Source organism: Scardinius erythrophthalmus, assembly GCF_964197995.2.
Source record: "Scardinius erythrophthalmus genome assembly, chromosome: 15".
Lineage (NCBI taxonomy): Eukaryota > Metazoa > Chordata > Actinopteri > Cypriniformes > Leuciscidae > Scardinius > Scardinius erythrophthalmus.
In genome coordinates, this window is record NC_138235.1 from 22,249,483 (window position 1) to 22,269,724 (window position 20,242).

Sequence of the window (20,242 nt, forward strand, 5' to 3'; positions counted from 1 at the left end):
TGTCATCTCAAAAAATAATTCTGTAAGCTCACTGGGATTTAATGATGGTCACATAATCAGATCATGCCTCATGCATGTGCCTTTCAGCAGCTGGTACCATCAAAACAACAGCTTCTGTTCTCCTACCCTGAGAATTGGCGTGCAGCTGCAGATGACTGAGGAGGAAGGATGAGTCGTCCCTCGGGCACCTGCAGGGTGAGCTTCCGTATGGGGCTCACATTCCCACTGCTGCCACCTCCACTGCTGGTCCTCTGCCGGCAGGGCAAAGACGCACTGTCACTGTTCACTCTCATCCTGGGGAACGACAGCAAACACAGTGCAGATACAGTAAGATCTCAGTGGGCCTGTGTAGAGCATCCATGGTGCATTATTACCAGCGGTCTGAGAGAATGTACCTGGTGCTCTGTTCAGACTGCTGCTGTTCTTCTGAAAGGTTTCCTGTGCTTCCCCCTCTGCTGTCATCCTTCTTCCCTCGTTCCTTACGCTCCGCCCTGAGGATGAGAAGACAACAAGATGAGGTTACCAAAGCTAATGGTAAGGTTATGGCTACCAAGATATTGTATTAGAAAAAAAGCAATATGTTTGTTTATTATGTTTTCTTTATGTCTCTGCAATGGTTTCCATAGACTTTAATCAGTTTAGACACCATATTTTATTTAATGCAATGCAAAAACAAGGCTGTGAGGGATGGATTTACCGCCCGTTTGATGAGTCTCATTCATAAAACAATACAAGCGGAACAAATTTGAGTAAATCATTCATAAATCCATTCTTATGTAAATAGCTGCAGTGAATTGAATGCGACAAGAAAGAAAGGTTTGTTCTTCTTGCATTTCATGAATGAGGCCCGTTATGTCTGCGTACCTGGATGTTGATCATTCTGCCAACAAAACATTAGATGTGAACTTGATTTTCAGCATGACATTGAATTAACTGAACCTCAGTCTTGTTTCTGTTAGTGACAAATGAAATATGACATCCACTCTGACTAAAGTCTATTAGTGACATATCTGACTGATTTCCTATGCTTCATATCAGTCATGTTTGAAACATGGTAATATAAAAGCAGATTAATTAGTAATTACTAATTAACGAATTAATCAAATAATGAATAATCAATTTGGTTAGCAAATTATGCTCATTAGCTGTTTCAAAAGCATTCAACACTGGAAATATTGACAAAAATTGTTCAGTGTAATAGATTATTTGACCCAATGTTTGTGTGTGCTATGTATTCTTTTCACATTTATGTTTACACTACCATTCAAAAGTTTGGAGTTGGTAAGGTTTTTGAAAGAAGTGTTTAATATCACATTTAATAAAAAATACAGTAGAATTGTAAAATATTATTACAACAAATACCTGTTTTCTATGTATTCTTATTATTCCTGTGATGTCGACGCTGAATTTTCAATTGCTGAATTATCATCAGTGTTGAAAACAGTTGTGTTGCTTCATATTTTTGTGGAAACCGTGATACATTTTTTCAGGATTTTTATCATTAGAAAGTTAAAAATGACAGCATTTATTTGAAACAGAAACATTATAAATGTCTCTGATGCCACTTTTGATCAATTTAATCCAGTCAAGAGACACAAGTGTGGAGCACAGAGTTGCTGTCTATAAAGCATATTATGCTATAAACCAATCCCTTACTGGGTTAGGATGCTCTCTTTGTAACTAGTAAGCAACAAGGCTTTGAAACTTCGACTAAGTTTTGAAACGGAGCTTGCAACAATTAAAACTTTTCTTTCTATAAGTGTTATTGTTCATAAGTAGCTGTAATAGTAACATCGATGCAATGTTTGTAGTTTATGATGAATATGTTCTCACCCCTCTACCATACTGATGTACTTATGGGGGATCAGGCCTCTCACTCCTCCTAGTTCCCCTCTCCACCAATCAGCAGAGACCTTGCTGTGTAGTAGGAGGTGTTCACCCTGCTTGAATGACAGCTCGGCTGCAGAGCGTGCAACATAATCAAACATGGCCACAGCCTCGCACTCTGCTCATACAATGCATACAGACAACACAAAGCATGGCAACAGAAATGCCACATATGCCAAAATCCAACATGGAATGTCCACAATGCACAACAGCACACAAAAACCCAACATAGAACACACATGGACACATTTAGATTAATTAAAACTTCAAAGGTTTAAAAATAAATTGTCATGATGTATGTTGTACTTTCTTACCATCTTCACTGGGAGGATGTTCAGCTTCTCCCTCGCCCTCCTCTGTGATGGGTTCACTGGAAAAAAAAGGTTGGCGTTACTTAAAAGTAAAAATAATTCAGATTTCTTTTTGTGCGACACCCAAAACAACAGCAAAAGGTTTTAAAAGACAATGAGTTTAGGAAATAATGACAGATGTTTTTAATTTTTCGATGAACAATCCCTCTAAAGGCCCCGATATACTTCAAGCGAAATTGAAAAACAAACCGGTGTGTGATGTCATTTAAAACAAAATCAGGCCACAATGAAATTCGTTTGGAGTTCGAAACTGCTCACCAAAGCAAACTTTTCGAAGGAAGTTCGCTCTGTCTGTTAAACACCTTCAAACTACCACTGGTCTGTGGCAATTACGTACTAAGTGACATGGCTCTTTGACGTGGAAATCTGTTCATTTCTTCTGTTCAGTCCGTCAAGGTCAGATGCGAGTAAAAATACGAACACACTGCTTCAACTGAAAGCAACACTGACACTGTTTTTTCCATGTTTGGTCCTGTAAAGCTGCTAGCTTTAAAGCAATTCATTGTCATAAAGTGGTATATACATAAATTTGACTTGACTGGAGCACTGAATTGCAGAGCTGATGCAAACATATCTATATCTCTCTGGTCAGATGCTTTCTTAACTGCTGTTTTCTGATCGCTGTCATTTTTGTAGTGTTTATTTTGCTATTGAGAGGAAAGCATGCAGCCCATATTTACATATGCATCTAAACACTGCTCTGAGCAGTGTGTTTGCTCCGCAGCTCAGGTGTTTCAAACCTCTTTTTACCCCTTAAAGAAGATCCGTCGTGAGTATATCGGGACCTTAGGACTCACCAGTACTCCTGCTCCAGAGTCATGCATTTCTCATAGACGGGGCCCTGGAGTTCGGATGGCCCTGGGAAAATGTTCTCGTGATGGAGGATCATGGTCTTGACAAGGTCATTGATCTGAGGTGCCAGGGTCACTTCATCACCACCCATCTCCACCCCTCTGAGCAGACTGGGGCCGAAGCACACGGCCAGGTTATACGGCTGCATCATGTTCTCATCACTGTACTGAGAAACACTGAACAGACACAAACAAAACGGGTTACACACTGTATCACTGCACAGCATAATCAGGTTTGGAACGATTGCGTGGGCCTTTAAGAAAAAGAGAGCAGGACTCACTGATGAAGGAAGGCAAAGAGATAGCGCATCACTATGATGACGGGTCTGGGGAAGTTCGAGACTATCGTCTTAATCTGCACTACTTTTTCTGTCACGTTTTCCATCTCTGAAAGAGACACGGAGTTAACAAGACTTTCAAAAACAGTAACATATTACAGTAACTATTTTAAAGCAATATACAAAAGGTTGGGGCCAGTAAGATTTTTTTTTATGATTTTGAAAGAAGTCTCTTCTGCTCAGAAAGGCAACATTTATTTGATCAAAAATACAGTAAAAACAGCAATATTGTGAAGCAAAAATGCAGTTTTTTGATGCAGCAAAAATTCATTTCCTTCAGAAATCATTGTAATGTGATCATTTGGTGCTCAAGATACATTTTTAATTATTATCCATGTTGAAAATAGTTGTGCTGCTTAACATTTTTGTAACATTATAAATGTCTTTACTGTCAATTTTGATGAATTAAATGCATCCTTCCTGAATAAACGTATTAATTTATTTGCTTACTGACCCGAAATTTTGAACTAATGGTGCTACCTTGTGACCACTTGGTTAAAAGTCATTGAAAAATGGGACAGAAAGGTAAAGTTCTGAGAAATGCTCTAACTTAATTTGCATGCAGATGCCACTAGGTTTGATATGTTGTTATCTGATGCAAATTAATGTGCAGACATGAAAGGCATCTTACGGACACACTCCATGAGACGGCTAAAGCTGTCCTCGGGGAACAGAGGTTTCTCTAGACCTCTGAAATACAGCTTCAGAACCCCTGCCACTGAATCAATGTCACTCTCAGTGTCCGTGAGCGGGTCCTCTCCTGCATCACCAAAGAAAAGAGAGAAGAACAGTCAGCGAGAAGAGAAAACAGACAAGAGACTGAACAAAAAGGCATATTTGTATATAAATATAAGATAATATACACTACCAATAGTTCAAAAGTTTGGGGTCGGAATTTTGGAAGAAGTCTCATGCTCACCAAAGTTGAATTTGTTTGATCAAAAATACAGTAAAACTTGTAATACTGTGAAATAGTATTGCAATTTAAAATCTGTTATTTTATTTGAATATATTTCAAAATGTAATTTATTCCTGTTATGTCAAAGCTGAATTTTCAGAATCATTACTTCAGTGTCACATGATCCTTCAGAAATATTTTGGAATATTTTAGAAACTATGATCAATTTTTTCAGGATTCTTTGATGAATAAAAAATTCAAAAGAACAGCATTTATTTGAAACAGAAATCTTTTGTAACATTACACATGTTTTAAGGTCACTTTCGATCACTTTAATGCATCCTTACTGACAGAAAATTCTGACTAACCAACAAATTTCTGAACGGTAGTGTACATTCAGTAGGTCATTATTGCAATATAAACACTGTCAGAGTGATTCATTTTTATTTTGTTATAATTACCAGCCAAATGTGCATTACTTCATGTTACATTCTTATTTTAATACACCTGTATTGATCATACCTCTTTCAAAGGCATCCCTGATATGATTGACTTCAGTCTGTGAACCAGGAACTCTAAAAATGCCTTCATGATGCAGACCTGTTAAAACATCACATTTATAAATACATAAATACTCACTCCTTTACATTAATACTAATTTATTTGTAAAACATATTTAATGAGGAAAAATGACAGAGTGTAGCTATAATAAGGGATTGTCTTGACAGTTTTACCGTGCAGGTTGATGAAGCGAATGCAGCTCTCCACCACCAGGGGGATCTGTTGCCCAGAGCTCTGTTAGACAGAGAACGGAGGGAAATTGGGAATAATAATTAGGCACATCTGGATAGGAAGAGTTGTATAGGAATCAATCATGAAATAAATAAAACAAATATACATATGAAGTATAGCAAACATAATGTGCCAAGAGATAGGCAAAGAGTGCAGAGAGCACAGAAATACATTTACGCACACAAACAGATGCATGCATGACAGGGGAAACAGCTGTACCTGAGTCCTCGACATCCGCCTCCTCCTTCTACAGTCACAGCCAGCCAAGCAAGGAAAGAAAGAGACAGGAGGGACATATAAAGGAGGAGTAGATTGTTTGGCATGACCAGAAGGAGTGTGTAACATGAAAAATGGGGAGAGAATGACATAAAAGCAAATGAAAGCAAAAGCAGTCAGAAAAGGGGGAGAAAAATTGGGGTAAGGGAGAAAGACAAAAAGCAGAGAACAAGGAGTTTAGATGAAAAGCAACATGTCAGGGATGCTCTGTTTTAATGTAGTACTGGCTAGACAATAATAACAGGCTTAAAGGCAGCATAAAATCAAAAGTTTTGTTATTTATTTGCTAGTGTACTCCTGGGCATTAACAAAATACACTTTTAGTATATACACTACTGTTCAAAAGTTTGGGGTATCTTGGGCATGGATGCATTAAACTGATCAAAAGTGGCAGTAAAGACATTTATCATTAGGGAAGAAATGTTTGAGCTACCGGTTTAGCGATAAACCATATAAATTCCAGATGGTTAGTATTACTATAGCATATTTTTCATTATCATTAAAACCATATATGGTTATAATGATTGGGTCCTCTTTAATGAAGAAGTGTTTAAAAGCGCAGAGCTGCTTTGTGTACAGCGGTTACCGGAGAAACGGCTCTAGTTCTGCTGTTCCATAAGCGCCACCTACTGTCAGAGAGTGGATTTTCATTCAAGCTGTCTGCCATTTTTGTTCAGACCAATGCAAAAATCGGACAAAATTTGTATGCACTGTAGTACATTGTAAACGGTTGATGTGGTTAAATAAGCTAATGTGCATTCTAAAAATCGAAACAATTCAGATATAAAAAGTATCTAGAATTATTCAAGCAGCAGATATAATGCCTATAATCATTAATCATTTTATCCTTTATCATTAAAAAATAACAATTACTTGACATATCTCACCCAAACATCTTGTTTCAATGGGAAATTCGTCAATATAGAACACAAAACTATGCTTGTTAAGGGATTTGGGATCAGAAAGAGCATGTTAGCATAGCTCGATGCTAGCAATGTTCCTAAATCTGATTTCAATCCACTTGAAAATAAAGTCCATTTTACTGGGCTGCACCCATTGATCAACTAATGAAGCAACAAAAAAATAAAGTGTTGTTGGCAAAGCAATTCTGTGGCCCTGACTGCATTATCCAATTATTAGCGGTGCAACGAGAGTGCACATCTCATAGATTTACTGTCCACTTAAGATGAAGAGATACACCAGCTACAGCTAATGCAGGATGTAGCAGACACTGTTAGACACTCCACCACAATAGAATAAAAGTGTGAGAGAATGGAAGTGGAAGAAAGAAGTAGTTTCTCATGGTGCAGAGAGCCAGATGGCAGAGCAGTGCTCTACAGGCCTGAGCTCCCAGGAATAGAGAGGGACGGAGAGACACACGGTGGGAACCTCAGAGAATAGAGAGCACCCTGCTGAAACTACTAGCATGACTGCTCACCAGCATATGCTGTCTGGTGGACACAGGCTTCCCCAATATGCTTCTTAAACAGCATAACCATCAAGATTTCCCTCGCTGACCAGCTTCACCAGAAAGACCATGCTGGTTGACCAATTTTACCTATGTTCAATGTTTGTTATGCTCAGACCAACGATAATCACCTTTGAATAGCATAGAAAAGGAAGTTCAAGGAGTGACAGCAGACATTCTATGTTCAATTATCAAGCAGTAATTATATAATTATTGAAATAATATTAACTGAGAGACTTGATGGAATTTCTGTATGTTTATTAATTCATTTGTCACACTGCAGAACTACTTAAAGGTAGTACTTAAAGGTACTTCTGTTGAACACAAAAGAAGACATTTTGAAGAATGTTGGTAACCAAACAGTTGGCGGTAGCCAATAAAAACTACATATATGTAGTTTTTATTGGCTACCGCCAACTGTTTGGTTACCAACATTCTTCAAAATATTATGCTGTTTATCAACATTCTTCATATCTTCTTTTGTGTTAAACAGAAGAAAGAAACTCGTAGAGGTTTGGAACAACATAAGGGTGAGTAAATGATGACAGAAGTTTCATTTCAGGGTGAACTATCCATTTAAGCAAAAAGGCTAAATGTTGATTAAAAATGGTTACAAGCACCCAAATGCATGCTGGTCTAAGCTAGTCTTTTCAGCAGGGTGGTCTGGTGTTGGTGGTCTCCTAAGGACACTGTTAAAGAGCCAAGGACATCAAGTGCAGATAAGGCAGAAAGCAAGAGTGACAGCTCTTAGACGGTGCAGAATTTAGCTGGTATTATACACTAGCCATTATGAGCTCTATTGTAACAGCTAGGGTATAAGCTCAAAAAACTTGAAAGCGTGAAGTCTGGAGTTCCCCAGTGCTATCAGAAGGCTACATCTTGAAACCGCTCTTAATCTAGGTTTGTAAAACAGTAAGTCAGCAAAGCAAATGAGAGTTAGCCAAAGCATTAAATGATGCTGATAAAATCCCATTCGTTTTCTCCATATAGATTCTTAGACAAAATAAAAAGCAATCTATACTTCTGTAAAAGCCACAAGTGTAATTTTAACTTCATTCCAATCCCAGTAAAGAACTACAGCAGCCAAAAATACAGAAATCTCCACCAATCACAAAGGAAAAGAAACTGTGGCAAAAGGGCTCAAGAGAAACAACCCACTCACATGAAACATAAGATGTAATTCAAGACGTAAATCAACAAAAATGCATATCTGAATATTTAATGATGATAATAATAAGAATTTCATATTATTTTGTATTATTTGAATTAACTACAATTATTTAATTATATTTATAAATAAATAGTATACCGGTAGATGTATTATACTATTATAATATTTATTATACTTATATGAATTTTATATAATAAATAAATACAAATGTTTCCTTCATTGTTTAAATTTACACTCATATATTTATATTTACATATATTTATTTATAATTTACACATTTATAAATACATACACATATGTAAACGTATCAATAGTTTATCATTGCAACTTTGGATTTTTATTCATTCATAATTCTCAATGGGACTGTAGTTAATTCCTTGAACTGTTCATTCCCTGTTTTTATTTTTTACATCCCTATGGAGAAAACAAGGAAGAAATTCCAGAACCAAGGCTATTAAAAAAACACTTATGGCAGCAGTTTCAATGAGAAGCAAGACACATTGTTTTTATAGGCCATAAAATACGAGCACCAAAAAACCGAGCAAGAGGCTTTGATAACGGTTGAAATGATGTAGTATTCGGAGAACAGCACAGTGGATCTTATAAGCACACACATGCAGAAAAATATGCATGACTTCACTCACACAGGTGAACACGCATTTTTGTTGCCTAGCACACGGATTATTAGGCCACACAGATGCCTGGAGAGAACACTGTGAGCGCGTCTGTCTCACCCGATTTAATAAGCAGCCATGTCACTTTATGGAAATAACGTAGCATGTCATTTCAAATAAGATTCGGTAACACAATCGTGCAAACCGCGCCAATGTTTCTAACCTTACTCGGGGAGCATGAAGTGATCACATTATCTCCGTGGATGTTCTCATTATTTAACATTCCCTTGTAGATTTACAAGCCAACTGGTCACACCAAAATTCACAAGTAATCATTGACACGCCAGATGCAATACTCAGACAGAGGGAAGGCCATGCTCAAAGCCATATCAGAGCTGCACAAATGCAACACACATGACCAGAAGCACATGAGAGTGAGGCGCTAGTGTTGAGGAAGCCATGGAGGGAATGGAGTTAGAGGAACACAGCAAGAACATTACAGAAATCTGTCTTTAACAGAGCAGAGGGCTGTCAGCCGCAGGGCTATACCTGAATGAAGGAGAGCATGTCTCCAGAGAAGAGTTTGTGGTTGTACTGGGAGCAGGGCCTGGCTTTCCGCACACGCACTGCCCTACCAGGCTGCATTCTGGGAAATATATACACCAGCACTCCACTGTGACACTATGGCATCAGTGTACTCATGCAAACATGCTAACATAACAGTAATTCACACAGAACAGACAACAACACAACAGAAATGTACTCTAGAGCATGCACACCGTCTGGGGTCAATACGCACTCTATTTATCCCACAATGAGATGTTTGAGCCTCATTATGAAATCGATTCACTCGAGTCATTTAAACTGATTGTTACATTTGTCAATGGAGCCGTCTTAATTTCTGCTGAGCACGCAAAGGCCGTCGGCCAGGAAACAAGAGCAGATGTTTGCTGGATCGCGGCCAATGTCGTCAGCACATGACTGTGTGAAAAGCTCATAGTCACAGAGAAACAGATGGGATGGGAGACGTACCTGGAGGGATCGCTATCAATGGCCTCAGCTGCAAAAGAGAAAGAGAGGGAGAATGAGGATAGAGAGGTGATAGGTTCTCAATCATATCATTTTTTGCCAGAATACATAGTTACTAAAGTCACTGTTGCCATAATAAAACTGGAAACTTTTATTGTGATAAGGCATCTTACTCTATATTTTATGATGGCATAGTGACTTTTCTTAGATTCATTCTTTCTTCTTTTATTTACTGTATTTTTTTTTTTTTAAGTCGAAGAAATGATTAGTTGTGGTTAGTTACCTTTCTGTATGGCCTCTTTAAGTAGGTCATGCTTGGCTTCGAGTTTGGAGATCAGAGAGCTGCCGCTTACATTCTCCTTCACTTTCTAAAAAAAAAAAATTAAATACGTTATTTTTAGTCATCAAGGTATTTACTTTTCTGCTATATGATTTGCATGAACATTATAAAGCTAAAAGTATACAGTACACTACCATTCTTTTTGAAAGAAGTCTCTTATGCTCACCAAGACAGTAATTTACAGTAATATTGCAAAATATTATTACAATTTAAAATACCTGTTCTTTATTGCAATATATTTTAAAATGTCATTTATTCCTGTGATGAAAGCTAATCATTACTCCAGTCTTCAGTGTCACATGATCCTTCAGAAATCATTCTAATATGATGATTTTCTTGAATATATGAATATTTTCTTGAAAATATGAATATTTTTTTTCATGTTCAAAAAAGAAAACATTAATTTGAACTTTAAAAACATTAATCACGTTTACTGTCACTTTTGATCAATTTAATGAATCCTTGCTGAAGAGAAGGACGTTTCCACATATTTTTGGTCATATAGCACATCAATCCATGTTGGGAAGAGCTCTTACTGTAAAGTAGAAGGTCTCTGTGTCCTGTTGATTGGCTCTGCGTTTGGCGAGGCTGGGTTTGGCTCCTGTTCCGTCACCTGTGCTCTCCACTGATGGGGCGGCGGAGGCGTCCGGGGCGGGGATGCAATCATCGTCACAGATGCTCTCCAGAAGATTTGAGTGTGTTGCCTTAAGTGTCTTACTGACCTGAAGTCAGTGAAAAATAAAAATAACAGTGTGAGCATCTCTGGAGGAGTGCACCAAAATAAAGAGCGTAGCATAGATTTTACCTCGTCAGTTTCCAAGGTAACAGATGCCAGTCTGGACTGAAGCTGCTGGAATCTGGTCTCAAGCTCATACCTCACCTGGCCTTCTGCGCTCACCTCACACACCTGTCACACACACCAGATGTTTTTATGGCCACATGATCCCTTATTATCAAACCCTTTCAATTGCCAAAATGTATTACTTTTTTTTAAAATGAATTATGCCTTATATTTAAATTATATTATATCTATTATTTATATACAATATACGTTTTTATTCATTTAAAAAATATATATATTACACTACCATTCAAAAGCTTGGGGTTGGTAAAGATTTTTTTGTTTTTGAAAGAAGTCTCTTATGCTCACCAAGGCAACAGTAAAAACAGTAATAATGCGAAATATTACAATTTAAAATATTCTATTTTAATATATTTAATATACAATCCTTCAGAAATCATTCTAATATGCTGATTTGATGCTCAAGACATATTTCTTATTATTATCAATGTTGAAAACAGTTGTGCTGCTTAATATTTTTGTGGAAACTGATTATTGTTTTTTTTCAGGATACTCTAACTGATAGAAAGTTCAAAAGAACAGTCTATTTTATTTAAAATAGGGGTTTTTTGTAACATAAATGGAGAATTTTGATCAATTTAATGCATCCTTGCTGAATAAAACAATTCATTCCTATAAAAAATCTAGGTTGTGCATATAAAATATATCTTGTATTTGTATTAAAACATTAAATAAGCTTAGATTCTTAATATATTATCATTATACACATTATAACACCAAAGTATTTCAAGGATTTCATTCATTCAAGAGCTACTGAAAGCTGCACTGAAAGCATTTAGTCTCTCTCATGCGTTACCTGGTCTCCTTCATGGGGCTGGTACTGAAAGCGGAAAGGCAGACAGAATGCAGTGTTGTGGGCCTGAAGCAGAGCATCTCTATCCTGGCTCTGGTTGAGTCCAGTCACTGCCGTGTCTAGCTGCTGAAAGCCATTTTTCATATTCTGGAGGGTTCGGTTTCTGTTGGAGAGGTATCCTCGTATAACCCGAGACACAGACAGGTGGTACCCCAGATCTGTGCACTGCATTCAACATCAGCCAGATGGCAAGATAAAGACAAAAAGAAGAAAATACAGTCATTTTTTTGAGGAAACACAAATGTTCTGATTCACGTCGCTTACTGACTAAACCTGCTGTGATGTTTTTGACGTGACTTGTTCTACTACGTGCCTCAGGCAATGGGAATAACAAACCATCACACACATTTCAGAGCTCACTTGAGATTTCAGTGCCACAAAAGATGCACAGTGCTTATCAAAGAGTAGAACAATGTGAAGTCATTGAAACTATGAAATAACACAAATGGAAGTGTGGGAATTCTCTCTATGAGGTGCATCCTGGGATTTTAACAGTACTGTATGCAGGCTGTGGTTAGCTTGTTTCTTTCATCTTTGTGATTCAACTCATTCATTAAAAATTGTTTTGTCAAGAAATTCATACATAGGGCCTATAAATATTTGTCTTATAAAGCTTTTAAAGCATTTAAGCATAAATCTTCAAATCAAAAGCTGTTTAAGAAGTGTGTTCATACTTTTCACTGGTAGTGTAGAGTGTTCTCTCAATGGACACATACAGTAAATACATTAGATTGAATGGTCTGTGCTATTTTTTGGTCAGAGGTCAATTCAAAATGAAAAGGGAACTAAAACAAACACATCCAAGAGAGTGTCTAGACAGATGGTAATGGGACTGCAGTGTGTTAGACTCACATCAATCAGAGTGCAAATGTCCTCCAGATAGTATTTATTCATGGAGGCATTAGCTGCTGCCAAGTTGAGCAAGTAGTCGTTACGAGCTTTAGTGCACTTCAGCTGAGTTTCCTGTACTTTCCCTTGTCTCTGTAAAGAAAACACAAGTACAGTAGAAACTGGGGGTTAGAGATAAAGTGAGATCTTGCTCTTCCTGTGCCATCTTCACAGAGCAAAGCTCCGGATGTTACCAGCTTTCTTTTTTCACAAACTACCACTTTTACCTTCTCCATCAGTCTCTCCATTTTTTTCACAGAGCTGCGCCTCTGCCCCCCTGATTGGATGAGCCCGAGATCAGATGACTTGCCCGTCTGTTTCTCCTCCAGTCGCGTGGCTTCTTTGAGCTTTCCTTCAGCAGCCAGACAGTCGATGTGGTACTGATGATAAGTCTTCAAAGCCTGTAAGAGATGCACAGAAAAATCATATTTATAACTTGTTTATCAGTAATATCTAAACATCTTTAACACAAGGTAAACTTACTTGAGAAAGAAAATTGTGTAAATAGATATAATTCAAGTTTATTTTTACTCCATGTGCAAATAATTTTGTATTGTTTTTAACAGAATAATCCAGATATTTAAAGTTTATTGTTAAATTAATGTAAAAAACAAGATAAAAATATAATAATAATAATAATAATAATAATAATAACGATTATTATTACAAATGTTTATTTTTACTCCATAGGCAAATCATTTTAATTGATTTTAACATAACAAGCCAGATATTTTAAGCTTACCGTTAGATGTATAAATAAAACAAGGTAAAAAAGCTACAATAATAAAAACAACAATAATAAAATTAATAACAATTATTCTTATTATTAATCTTTATCATTATTTTGAATTCATATTTTTTATTCATGGGCAAATAATTGCTGTCATTGTTTTTAACATAATAAGCCAGACATTTGAAGCTTATTGTTAAATCTATGGATAAAACTAGATAAAACTATAATAATAATACTAATAATAACAATTATAATAAATTATTATTATTATTATTATTATGAAGTTTATTTTTAATCCATAGGCTAATCTTTTTATTACTTACCATAATAAACCATGGCCCGGTTTCACAGACAGGGCTTAGATTAAGCCCAGATTAGGCCTTGGTTCAAACTTCAATTAGGACTTTTAAGTAGTTTTTATAAAAGTGCCTTAGAAAAAAACATTACTGATGTGTATCTTCTAGACAAAACAATGAGACTGACATATTTTAAGTTATATCAGTGCAAGTTGCATTCAGTTAAAACAGCTCAAACATGCATTTTAGTCTGTGACTAGGCTTAAGCCTTGTCTGTGAAACTTTTTAAGATTACTATTTGATTTATAATAAAACAAGATAAAAAAAACTACTTGCCAAGGTGACATACTCAATTACGTCCTACATTACATACTCTTATAAATCCCTATTTTTATTTTTTATGATCAAGCTTAGCGTATTTATTTTAAGAGACATTAAATACCTTCCAAGACTGCAAAAAGACATACACGCAAACAAAAAAACCCTGAGCCTTGAGCCAAGACACTTGTGGTAGGCAAGCTGTTTGTCTACTGGAGGGTAGAGAGCACACAGCTGCTGTCAGCCGGGGTCAGTGGGCTTGATCTTGCAGCTCTGACCCGAGCACAGCGAGAAAAATGAGCTCTGGAAAGCAGGGGGGCACGTGGGCTTTCTGTGCTACAGGATGGACCAAAATGCACTGAGGTCTACAGAAAGACACGCAGACACATTTAATCGTGAATGCATGAGCAAATATGTGCATCATGTGGTATTTAGTCAAGTTTAATCATGCTGTCTTTGGCCGCAGTGAGATGATGTTATTCAAAGCTGATGCCATTTGGACTCTATTTCAGTTCACTAGAGCGTGTTGCTCAGTGTATATTTAGCATGTTCACAGCAAAACAGCCTCCGACCTACCGTCTGCATCTCTGTGGTGACTTTCAGGAGCTCATCCTGCATCTGGAGTCCCACCTCCTTGCTCTGAAACAGAGAATAAGAGTCGGTGTGTGAAATAAGGAAGATGCTTTGGTTGTGTTTTGTGTGGGGGAGTGTTTCATGTCGGTAAATAAGAGAGGAAGAGAAAGAGAGGAATTAGATGTCGGAGCTGGTAATGTGGTGGGGATTCTGTACCCGTTTTGCCAGGCGGTGTGTGTCCTCTATGCAGTGTGAGAGCCGCTGCGTGAGTGTGTTGCCGCAGAGCTCACTCAGTGAACTGTGATCTCTACTCTCCTGCCTGGTCTGGGTCAGCAGAACAGACCAGCACTGAGCCACCGACAGGTCCAACTGCTCCTTCCTAAAGAGAGAAAGGAGCAGAGACCATGAAAGAGTAGGTTAAAGTCGCAATCTAATAGAAGTAGCAACAGATCTTTTCATCCTTATTGTGACGTATTTCAGTGTGAAACGGAATCCTGGAAAAGAAAAATGTATGCCGGGAACTTGGTTCCATCAGTCGGTTTAAGGCAGAAGGCAGCTCTGAATGCGAGCTTGCAGTTGATTGTGAGAAATTAGCGGTTTTAAGAAGACTAATGATTGGAGAAGTCTGCAAGTCTGGCATGTATCACCAGAGAGAAGTCTTCCATTTCACCGGATAATCCAGTTATCCATTACGAGGTCAATAAAAAAAAAAAAAAAAAAAAAAAAAAAAAAATGAAACATGAATAAAAATCAATTAAACAGTTAATATGGAATGGCTCACATTTTAGACACAATATTGGCAGTTACTTTATGTACTTTTGCTCCGCCAATGAAAATATTTCAGAACGAAGCCACAGCAGTTGCACATCTCAGAGAAATAACACAGTAGTGGTGTTCCTAAATGGATTAGTGTTTTTGAACGAATTGGTTGAGTGAATGATTCAATGACTCACTCACAAATACAGTCACTTATATGGTTACTGAATAAAATGATGTGTTTGAACAATCTGTCCATCCATCTATCCATCTATCCACCTATCCATCCATCCATCAATCTATCCATCCATTCATCCACCTATTAGGGCTGTCAAATTAAAATTTGAATTTTTAATATTCGTCGAATTGCATTCAAATTATTGGTGTGCTTCAGGCAGCCTTATTTGTGGCACACGAGATGGGATTATGATGTAAGAGTTGTTGCATTTTGTTGTTTTAATGTTTTTCCAGTTTAACCTACTTGATTTGGCGGTGCTGCGTTGTTCATTCAAATCACTGCAGAAATAGAAAAGCTCAATGCCAGAGAAGACCTTGTTTACGTCAAAAACAAAACCAAGCCATTCATATAAAACGCATTTTCTGTGCTGCTTTTCATTACGTTCTGTAAACATGGGATAGACGGATATCTTTTGCACTCGCGTATTGCACAAGAGAGCCATATGTTTAGAAAGCCATGTAAAGTTAAAAAGAAGTTAAACTTTTAAAAAACATGTCTCAATTTATATTAAACTATGCATAAGTACATGATATTGTTTTGTTCATGATTGTTTATGCAATTTACAAAATTATATTTGATTTATCAACTCAACTATCCATCCATCCATCCATCCATCCATCCACCACCTATCCATCCATACTGTACTTCCATCCATCCACCCACCTATTCATCCATCAATCGACCACCTATCCATCCATACTTCCATCCACCCACCCACCTATCCAACCATCCATCCATCTATCCACCCATCCATCGACCACCAATCCATCTATCCATATTTCCATCCACCCATCCACCTATCCATCCACCCATCCATCCATCAATGCAAAAAGCAGGGTGAGTACCTCTTAGTCTTCACTGTGAACTTCTCGCTGAGTTTCTCCAGAGAACGGGCATATTCGGCCTCAATCTCCCCTCGTCTGCGCAGGTACTCGCTTAGATCCTGCAGCTGCTGGGTCTTGACCTCCAGCTGTGCGTCTAGGATTTTTAGCTGCTCTGATAGCTGGCCACGCACCTCTGAACAAAGAGACAGAAGGGAAAGAGATCATGTATGGATGGTTTTCAGCACAAAAAGCACCATGAACTGATGAATTTGCATCTCCTAGCACTAGTGGCTCTGGCCTGGGGCTCAGAGCTGATTGGATGAGGGAAGACAGCATCCCTAATACTGCCTATAAATACATCACAGTGCAGGCCTACATCTCACACATAGAACACACATTACATTTTGAGATGTACATTAGTCTGTACTACCTAGCCAAGTAAAAGAAAGAGAGCATGAGATGAAATTGATTTCTTTTTTTTTATCTCTCTCTTTTTTCCCCATTTTTTATTTGTTTAAACAATCAACAAACATATTCACACATCAACACAACCAACAACACAGACATTGTATGTGTATATAAAGAAAAAAAGAGAATGAATAACATCAGTAAATCATAAGCAAAACCTGACACCAGCATCAGTCGGTCCACTTACAGTTATAATTGGTTTTGAAGATAATTTATGAAAGGACGCCACATGACAGTGAACTTAGACCCAGAGCCCCTTAAATTAAGGAATTGTAAACCATCTCTGGCCCACAGTTTAAAAGAAGGGGGACAGGACTGTTTCCAATTAATTCAAATTAAGCGCCTTGCCAACAGAGAAGTAAAGGCTATAAAGTCCAATTAATTTGAATTGACAGTGTTTTTTTACACACAATGCCACACATGGCGGTTAAAGGATTTGCACAAACATCTTTACTAAATATTCTAGAATCAAACTGATTTCTTTTACCTTTGATTTGAGTCTCATACTCCGCCAGACACCCCTTTTCCTTTCTCAGTTTTCCATGTGATGTCATGGTCTCCTTTGCTGGCGTAGCGCTCCTGTTGACTTGTTCACAGTGGCTCACAGTCTGAGATGATCACGCACAGATTTCCTTCCTCTTCACGGAGAAAATACTCTAACTCCGTAATGGTGTTTTTATTTTGCAAAATGATTTATATCGCCATTATAGAAAAACATGTCAAGTTCGGTCTTGAGTTCATACTGGGCTTCTAAAGAAAAATCTTTTCAGTCTTTCAATCTGTGCCCTCAGCAGAAACGGAACAGGGAAGTCTCTGTGTGCATGTGTATGTTTGTGTATAAGTGTGTGCGTTTGTGAACACGGAGGGAGTTCCAATCAAAGCAATTCTCTCTCAGCACTGAGCATGTGCATTTAAAGATTAGTTTTCAGAGCAGAGAACGTTGCAGGGGCCTGATAGTTTTCTAGTTCTGTTTCCTGAGACAGTGGTTAAATGCGATTGTCCTTGCCTGGAAGAGAGAAACACGGAAGTTTGGTAAGAAGGTGTGACAAAGACAAATGTACAAGACAGAAACAAACCATAAATGGAATATGGAAGTAAATACAAGATAAGAGAGAGACAGGAGAGGAAGAGAGAGAAAAAAACGTTACTTCAATATGACGTGTCACGGGCACTTCCAGAAGACGAAAACGGTTAAGCGAATAGAATGCACCTGCCCACATCCTGTTTGTCTTCTATAGTATGTGCGATTCAGAAAGATTCTCATATGAAGACATCCTGTCAATCCTAAGTTAAGTATCCACACATTTTACTACTTCAAAAAAACCAACCTCTTAAGTTCTCAACAGTTTTACAGTACTTCACACAGAATATCAAGAGGCAACCCAACACAGTACCAAAATTGTACTTATTTTTGTACAATGCAAACTGTCCATGTTGGCACGTGACTAAATTGGCTGCTTCCACCAAATGACAGATCAGTTTGCAACAAAAATAGAGTCTGGTTGGACACACAGCCTTTGATATCAACAACCAACAATATAGGAACTGTTTACTTCTTTTTTAGGAAGCCTGTTTATTTTGCTATCATAACTATGAACAATTATATGGTTAGTTGCATTTTACCCTTTGCATTTAGCATCTTCAATGCTGTCTGCAATCTAATCAGACAAACCTGTGACCCACTTTTGAGCTGAGAACCACTAGTCTAAAGTTTGAGCTAATAACTCAAATTAAAGGCCTTAAACACATCGCAATTTTTTGAAAGATCTGACTTGGCTCTGACTCTGTCTTAGAAAAGCTACGTGACTGATTGTTTGTTGTATGATGACAGCCTGAACTGCGCAGGAGTTCCTGTGAGTTGCGCCAGTGATGGCCGTTGGTCTTATGAGAGGGTGGAGGGACCTGAGTCATCATGGCTCTTGGCACAAACCCACACAGTCATACTCAGACCAGGGGAGTGCTGCTCCAGCACTGTGCATAAAGTATTTAGAGTAACACACATACACAGGTGCGTTTCTTCTTTGTATATAACCTGAGAAATGCAAAAAGAAATGTTCGGCACATTGTGAGCTAATGTACATATACGTGTTTTAGGTCCGGGATTCATAACCTTTTTTGTAAGCCAAATCGCTTTGATGTGAAATATTTAATAAAGTACCCCCTGAGATTTTAAGTTAATATTTAATTTGCATGTTCGCAGTTCTCTCATGTCGTTAATGGTTGCATGACATTCAAGTAAACAAATAAAATATTTAATCTTTTATCTTGATTGTTATTTTTATTAGAATTATTTATTCATTTTAATTGTAATTAGCTTTTCATTACAAATCCCAGATTTAGGACTTTGGATGGAATATATAATTGATTGATTAGATAACTAATTAAAAAATAACACTATAATATATTAAAATAATATACATCATATGATAATATAATGTAAAACATGTAATAAAGTTGGCTAGCAGCCTTGCAGTACAAAGTACAAAAAAAACAGAGAACATTTTACAAAAAATAAAAAAATAAAATTCTACTTCAAAGTTTTAGGTTTAATTCAATTTCTTACTGGCTAGTTCTTTGTAATTATGTGTTAAATTTACTAGCAATTTCTGAGTGGAAATTGTTTCAAACTAAATCCAGCACCAATTTTTTTTAATCCTGTCACATGAGCACAAAGCGTTTCATGCAACAATGGCAATACATAAATAAATAAATATTGCAATTTACCCATAATTTAAGGCAACATTTCCTCATCAACTGATTCCATGCAAAAGGCACATCACGCACTCTCAGTCATTGAGCAGTCATGACAGTCTGCTCTTCACTTCCTCCATCTCAGTGTTTAGAGGTCAAAAGCCTAAGCCAGCCAATCAGAGCTCAGCAGAGACTTCATTATGTTAATGCTATTATTGATTCACAAGAGTTGAATCGGATTTGTGCACAATGGGGTTGAATTCTATTGAATTAGTGTATGCCAGCACATGCCAGTGCTTTTTTGATATATACTCTTGGCAGTGGTTTCTCTGTTTTGCAGAGAAAGGTTGAAGCATTTTAAATAGTAAACTGTAATCTGATACTTCAGGTAAAAAAAAATAAAAAAATGCAAGGCTGCATTTCTCTCTCTCTGTATATATATATATATATATATATATATATATATATATATATATATATATATATATATATATATATATATATATATATATATATATATATATATATATATATATATGGCTGTGCAATATAGCTAAAAAATGTATCACAATATAATGTTTCATATCGTTCGGTATCGATAATTATTGACAATTTTTATAACCTTTTTTTTTAAAAGACATTAAGTTGTTATTTTGTTTTGTTTTTCCACATTATTAATGCAAACAACAAAGTATATTAGTTTTGGC

The 20,242-nt window shown here is 37.0% G+C and overlaps 1 protein-coding gene across 2 annotated transcripts in view; it reads right to left on the reverse strand.

Moving 5' to 3' along the window:
• The window catches only part of arhgap4b (Rho GTPase activating protein 4b), a 28,620-nt gene that overhangs the window by 3,224 nt on the left and 5,154 nt on the right, over positions 1-20,242 (reverse strand). Inside the window, exons 2-22 of one of the 2 annotated variants that reach the window (XM_081386055.1) lie at positions 17,332-17,850; positions 16,398-16,569; positions 14,775-14,937; positions 14,562-14,624; positions 12,866-13,039; positions 12,603-12,731; positions 11,694-11,915; positions 10,841-10,942; positions 10,572-10,757; positions 9,979-10,063; positions 9,699-9,726; positions 9,216-9,312; positions 5,080-5,140; positions 4,868-4,945; positions 4,079-4,207; positions 3,391-3,496; positions 3,056-3,286; positions 2,202-2,257; positions 1,834-2,005; positions 396-491; positions 127-294 (exon numbers count right to left, since the gene is read on the reverse strand). In XM_081386055.1, the coding sequence (XP_081242181.1) occupies positions 127-294; positions 396-491; positions 1,834-2,005; positions 2,202-2,257; positions 3,056-3,286; positions 3,391-3,496; positions 4,079-4,207; positions 4,868-4,945; positions 5,080-5,140; positions 9,216-9,312; positions 9,699-9,726; positions 9,979-10,063; positions 10,572-10,757; positions 10,841-10,942; positions 11,694-11,915; positions 12,603-12,731; positions 12,866-13,039; positions 14,562-14,624; positions 14,775-14,937; positions 16,398-16,569; positions 17,332-17,398 (2,585 nt within the window). In that variant the 5' untranslated portion in view covers positions 17,399-17,850. The remainder of the gene's footprint in view (positions 1-126; positions 295-395; positions 492-1,833; positions 2,006-2,201; positions 2,258-3,055; positions 3,287-3,390; positions 3,497-4,078; positions 4,208-4,867; positions 4,946-5,079; positions 5,141-9,215; positions 9,313-9,698; positions 9,727-9,978; positions 10,064-10,571; positions 10,758-10,840; positions 10,943-11,693; positions 11,916-12,602; positions 12,732-12,865; positions 13,040-14,561; positions 14,625-14,774; positions 14,938-16,397; positions 16,570-17,331; positions 17,851-20,242) is intronic. The other variant, XM_081386056.1, reaches the window with a different exon arrangement.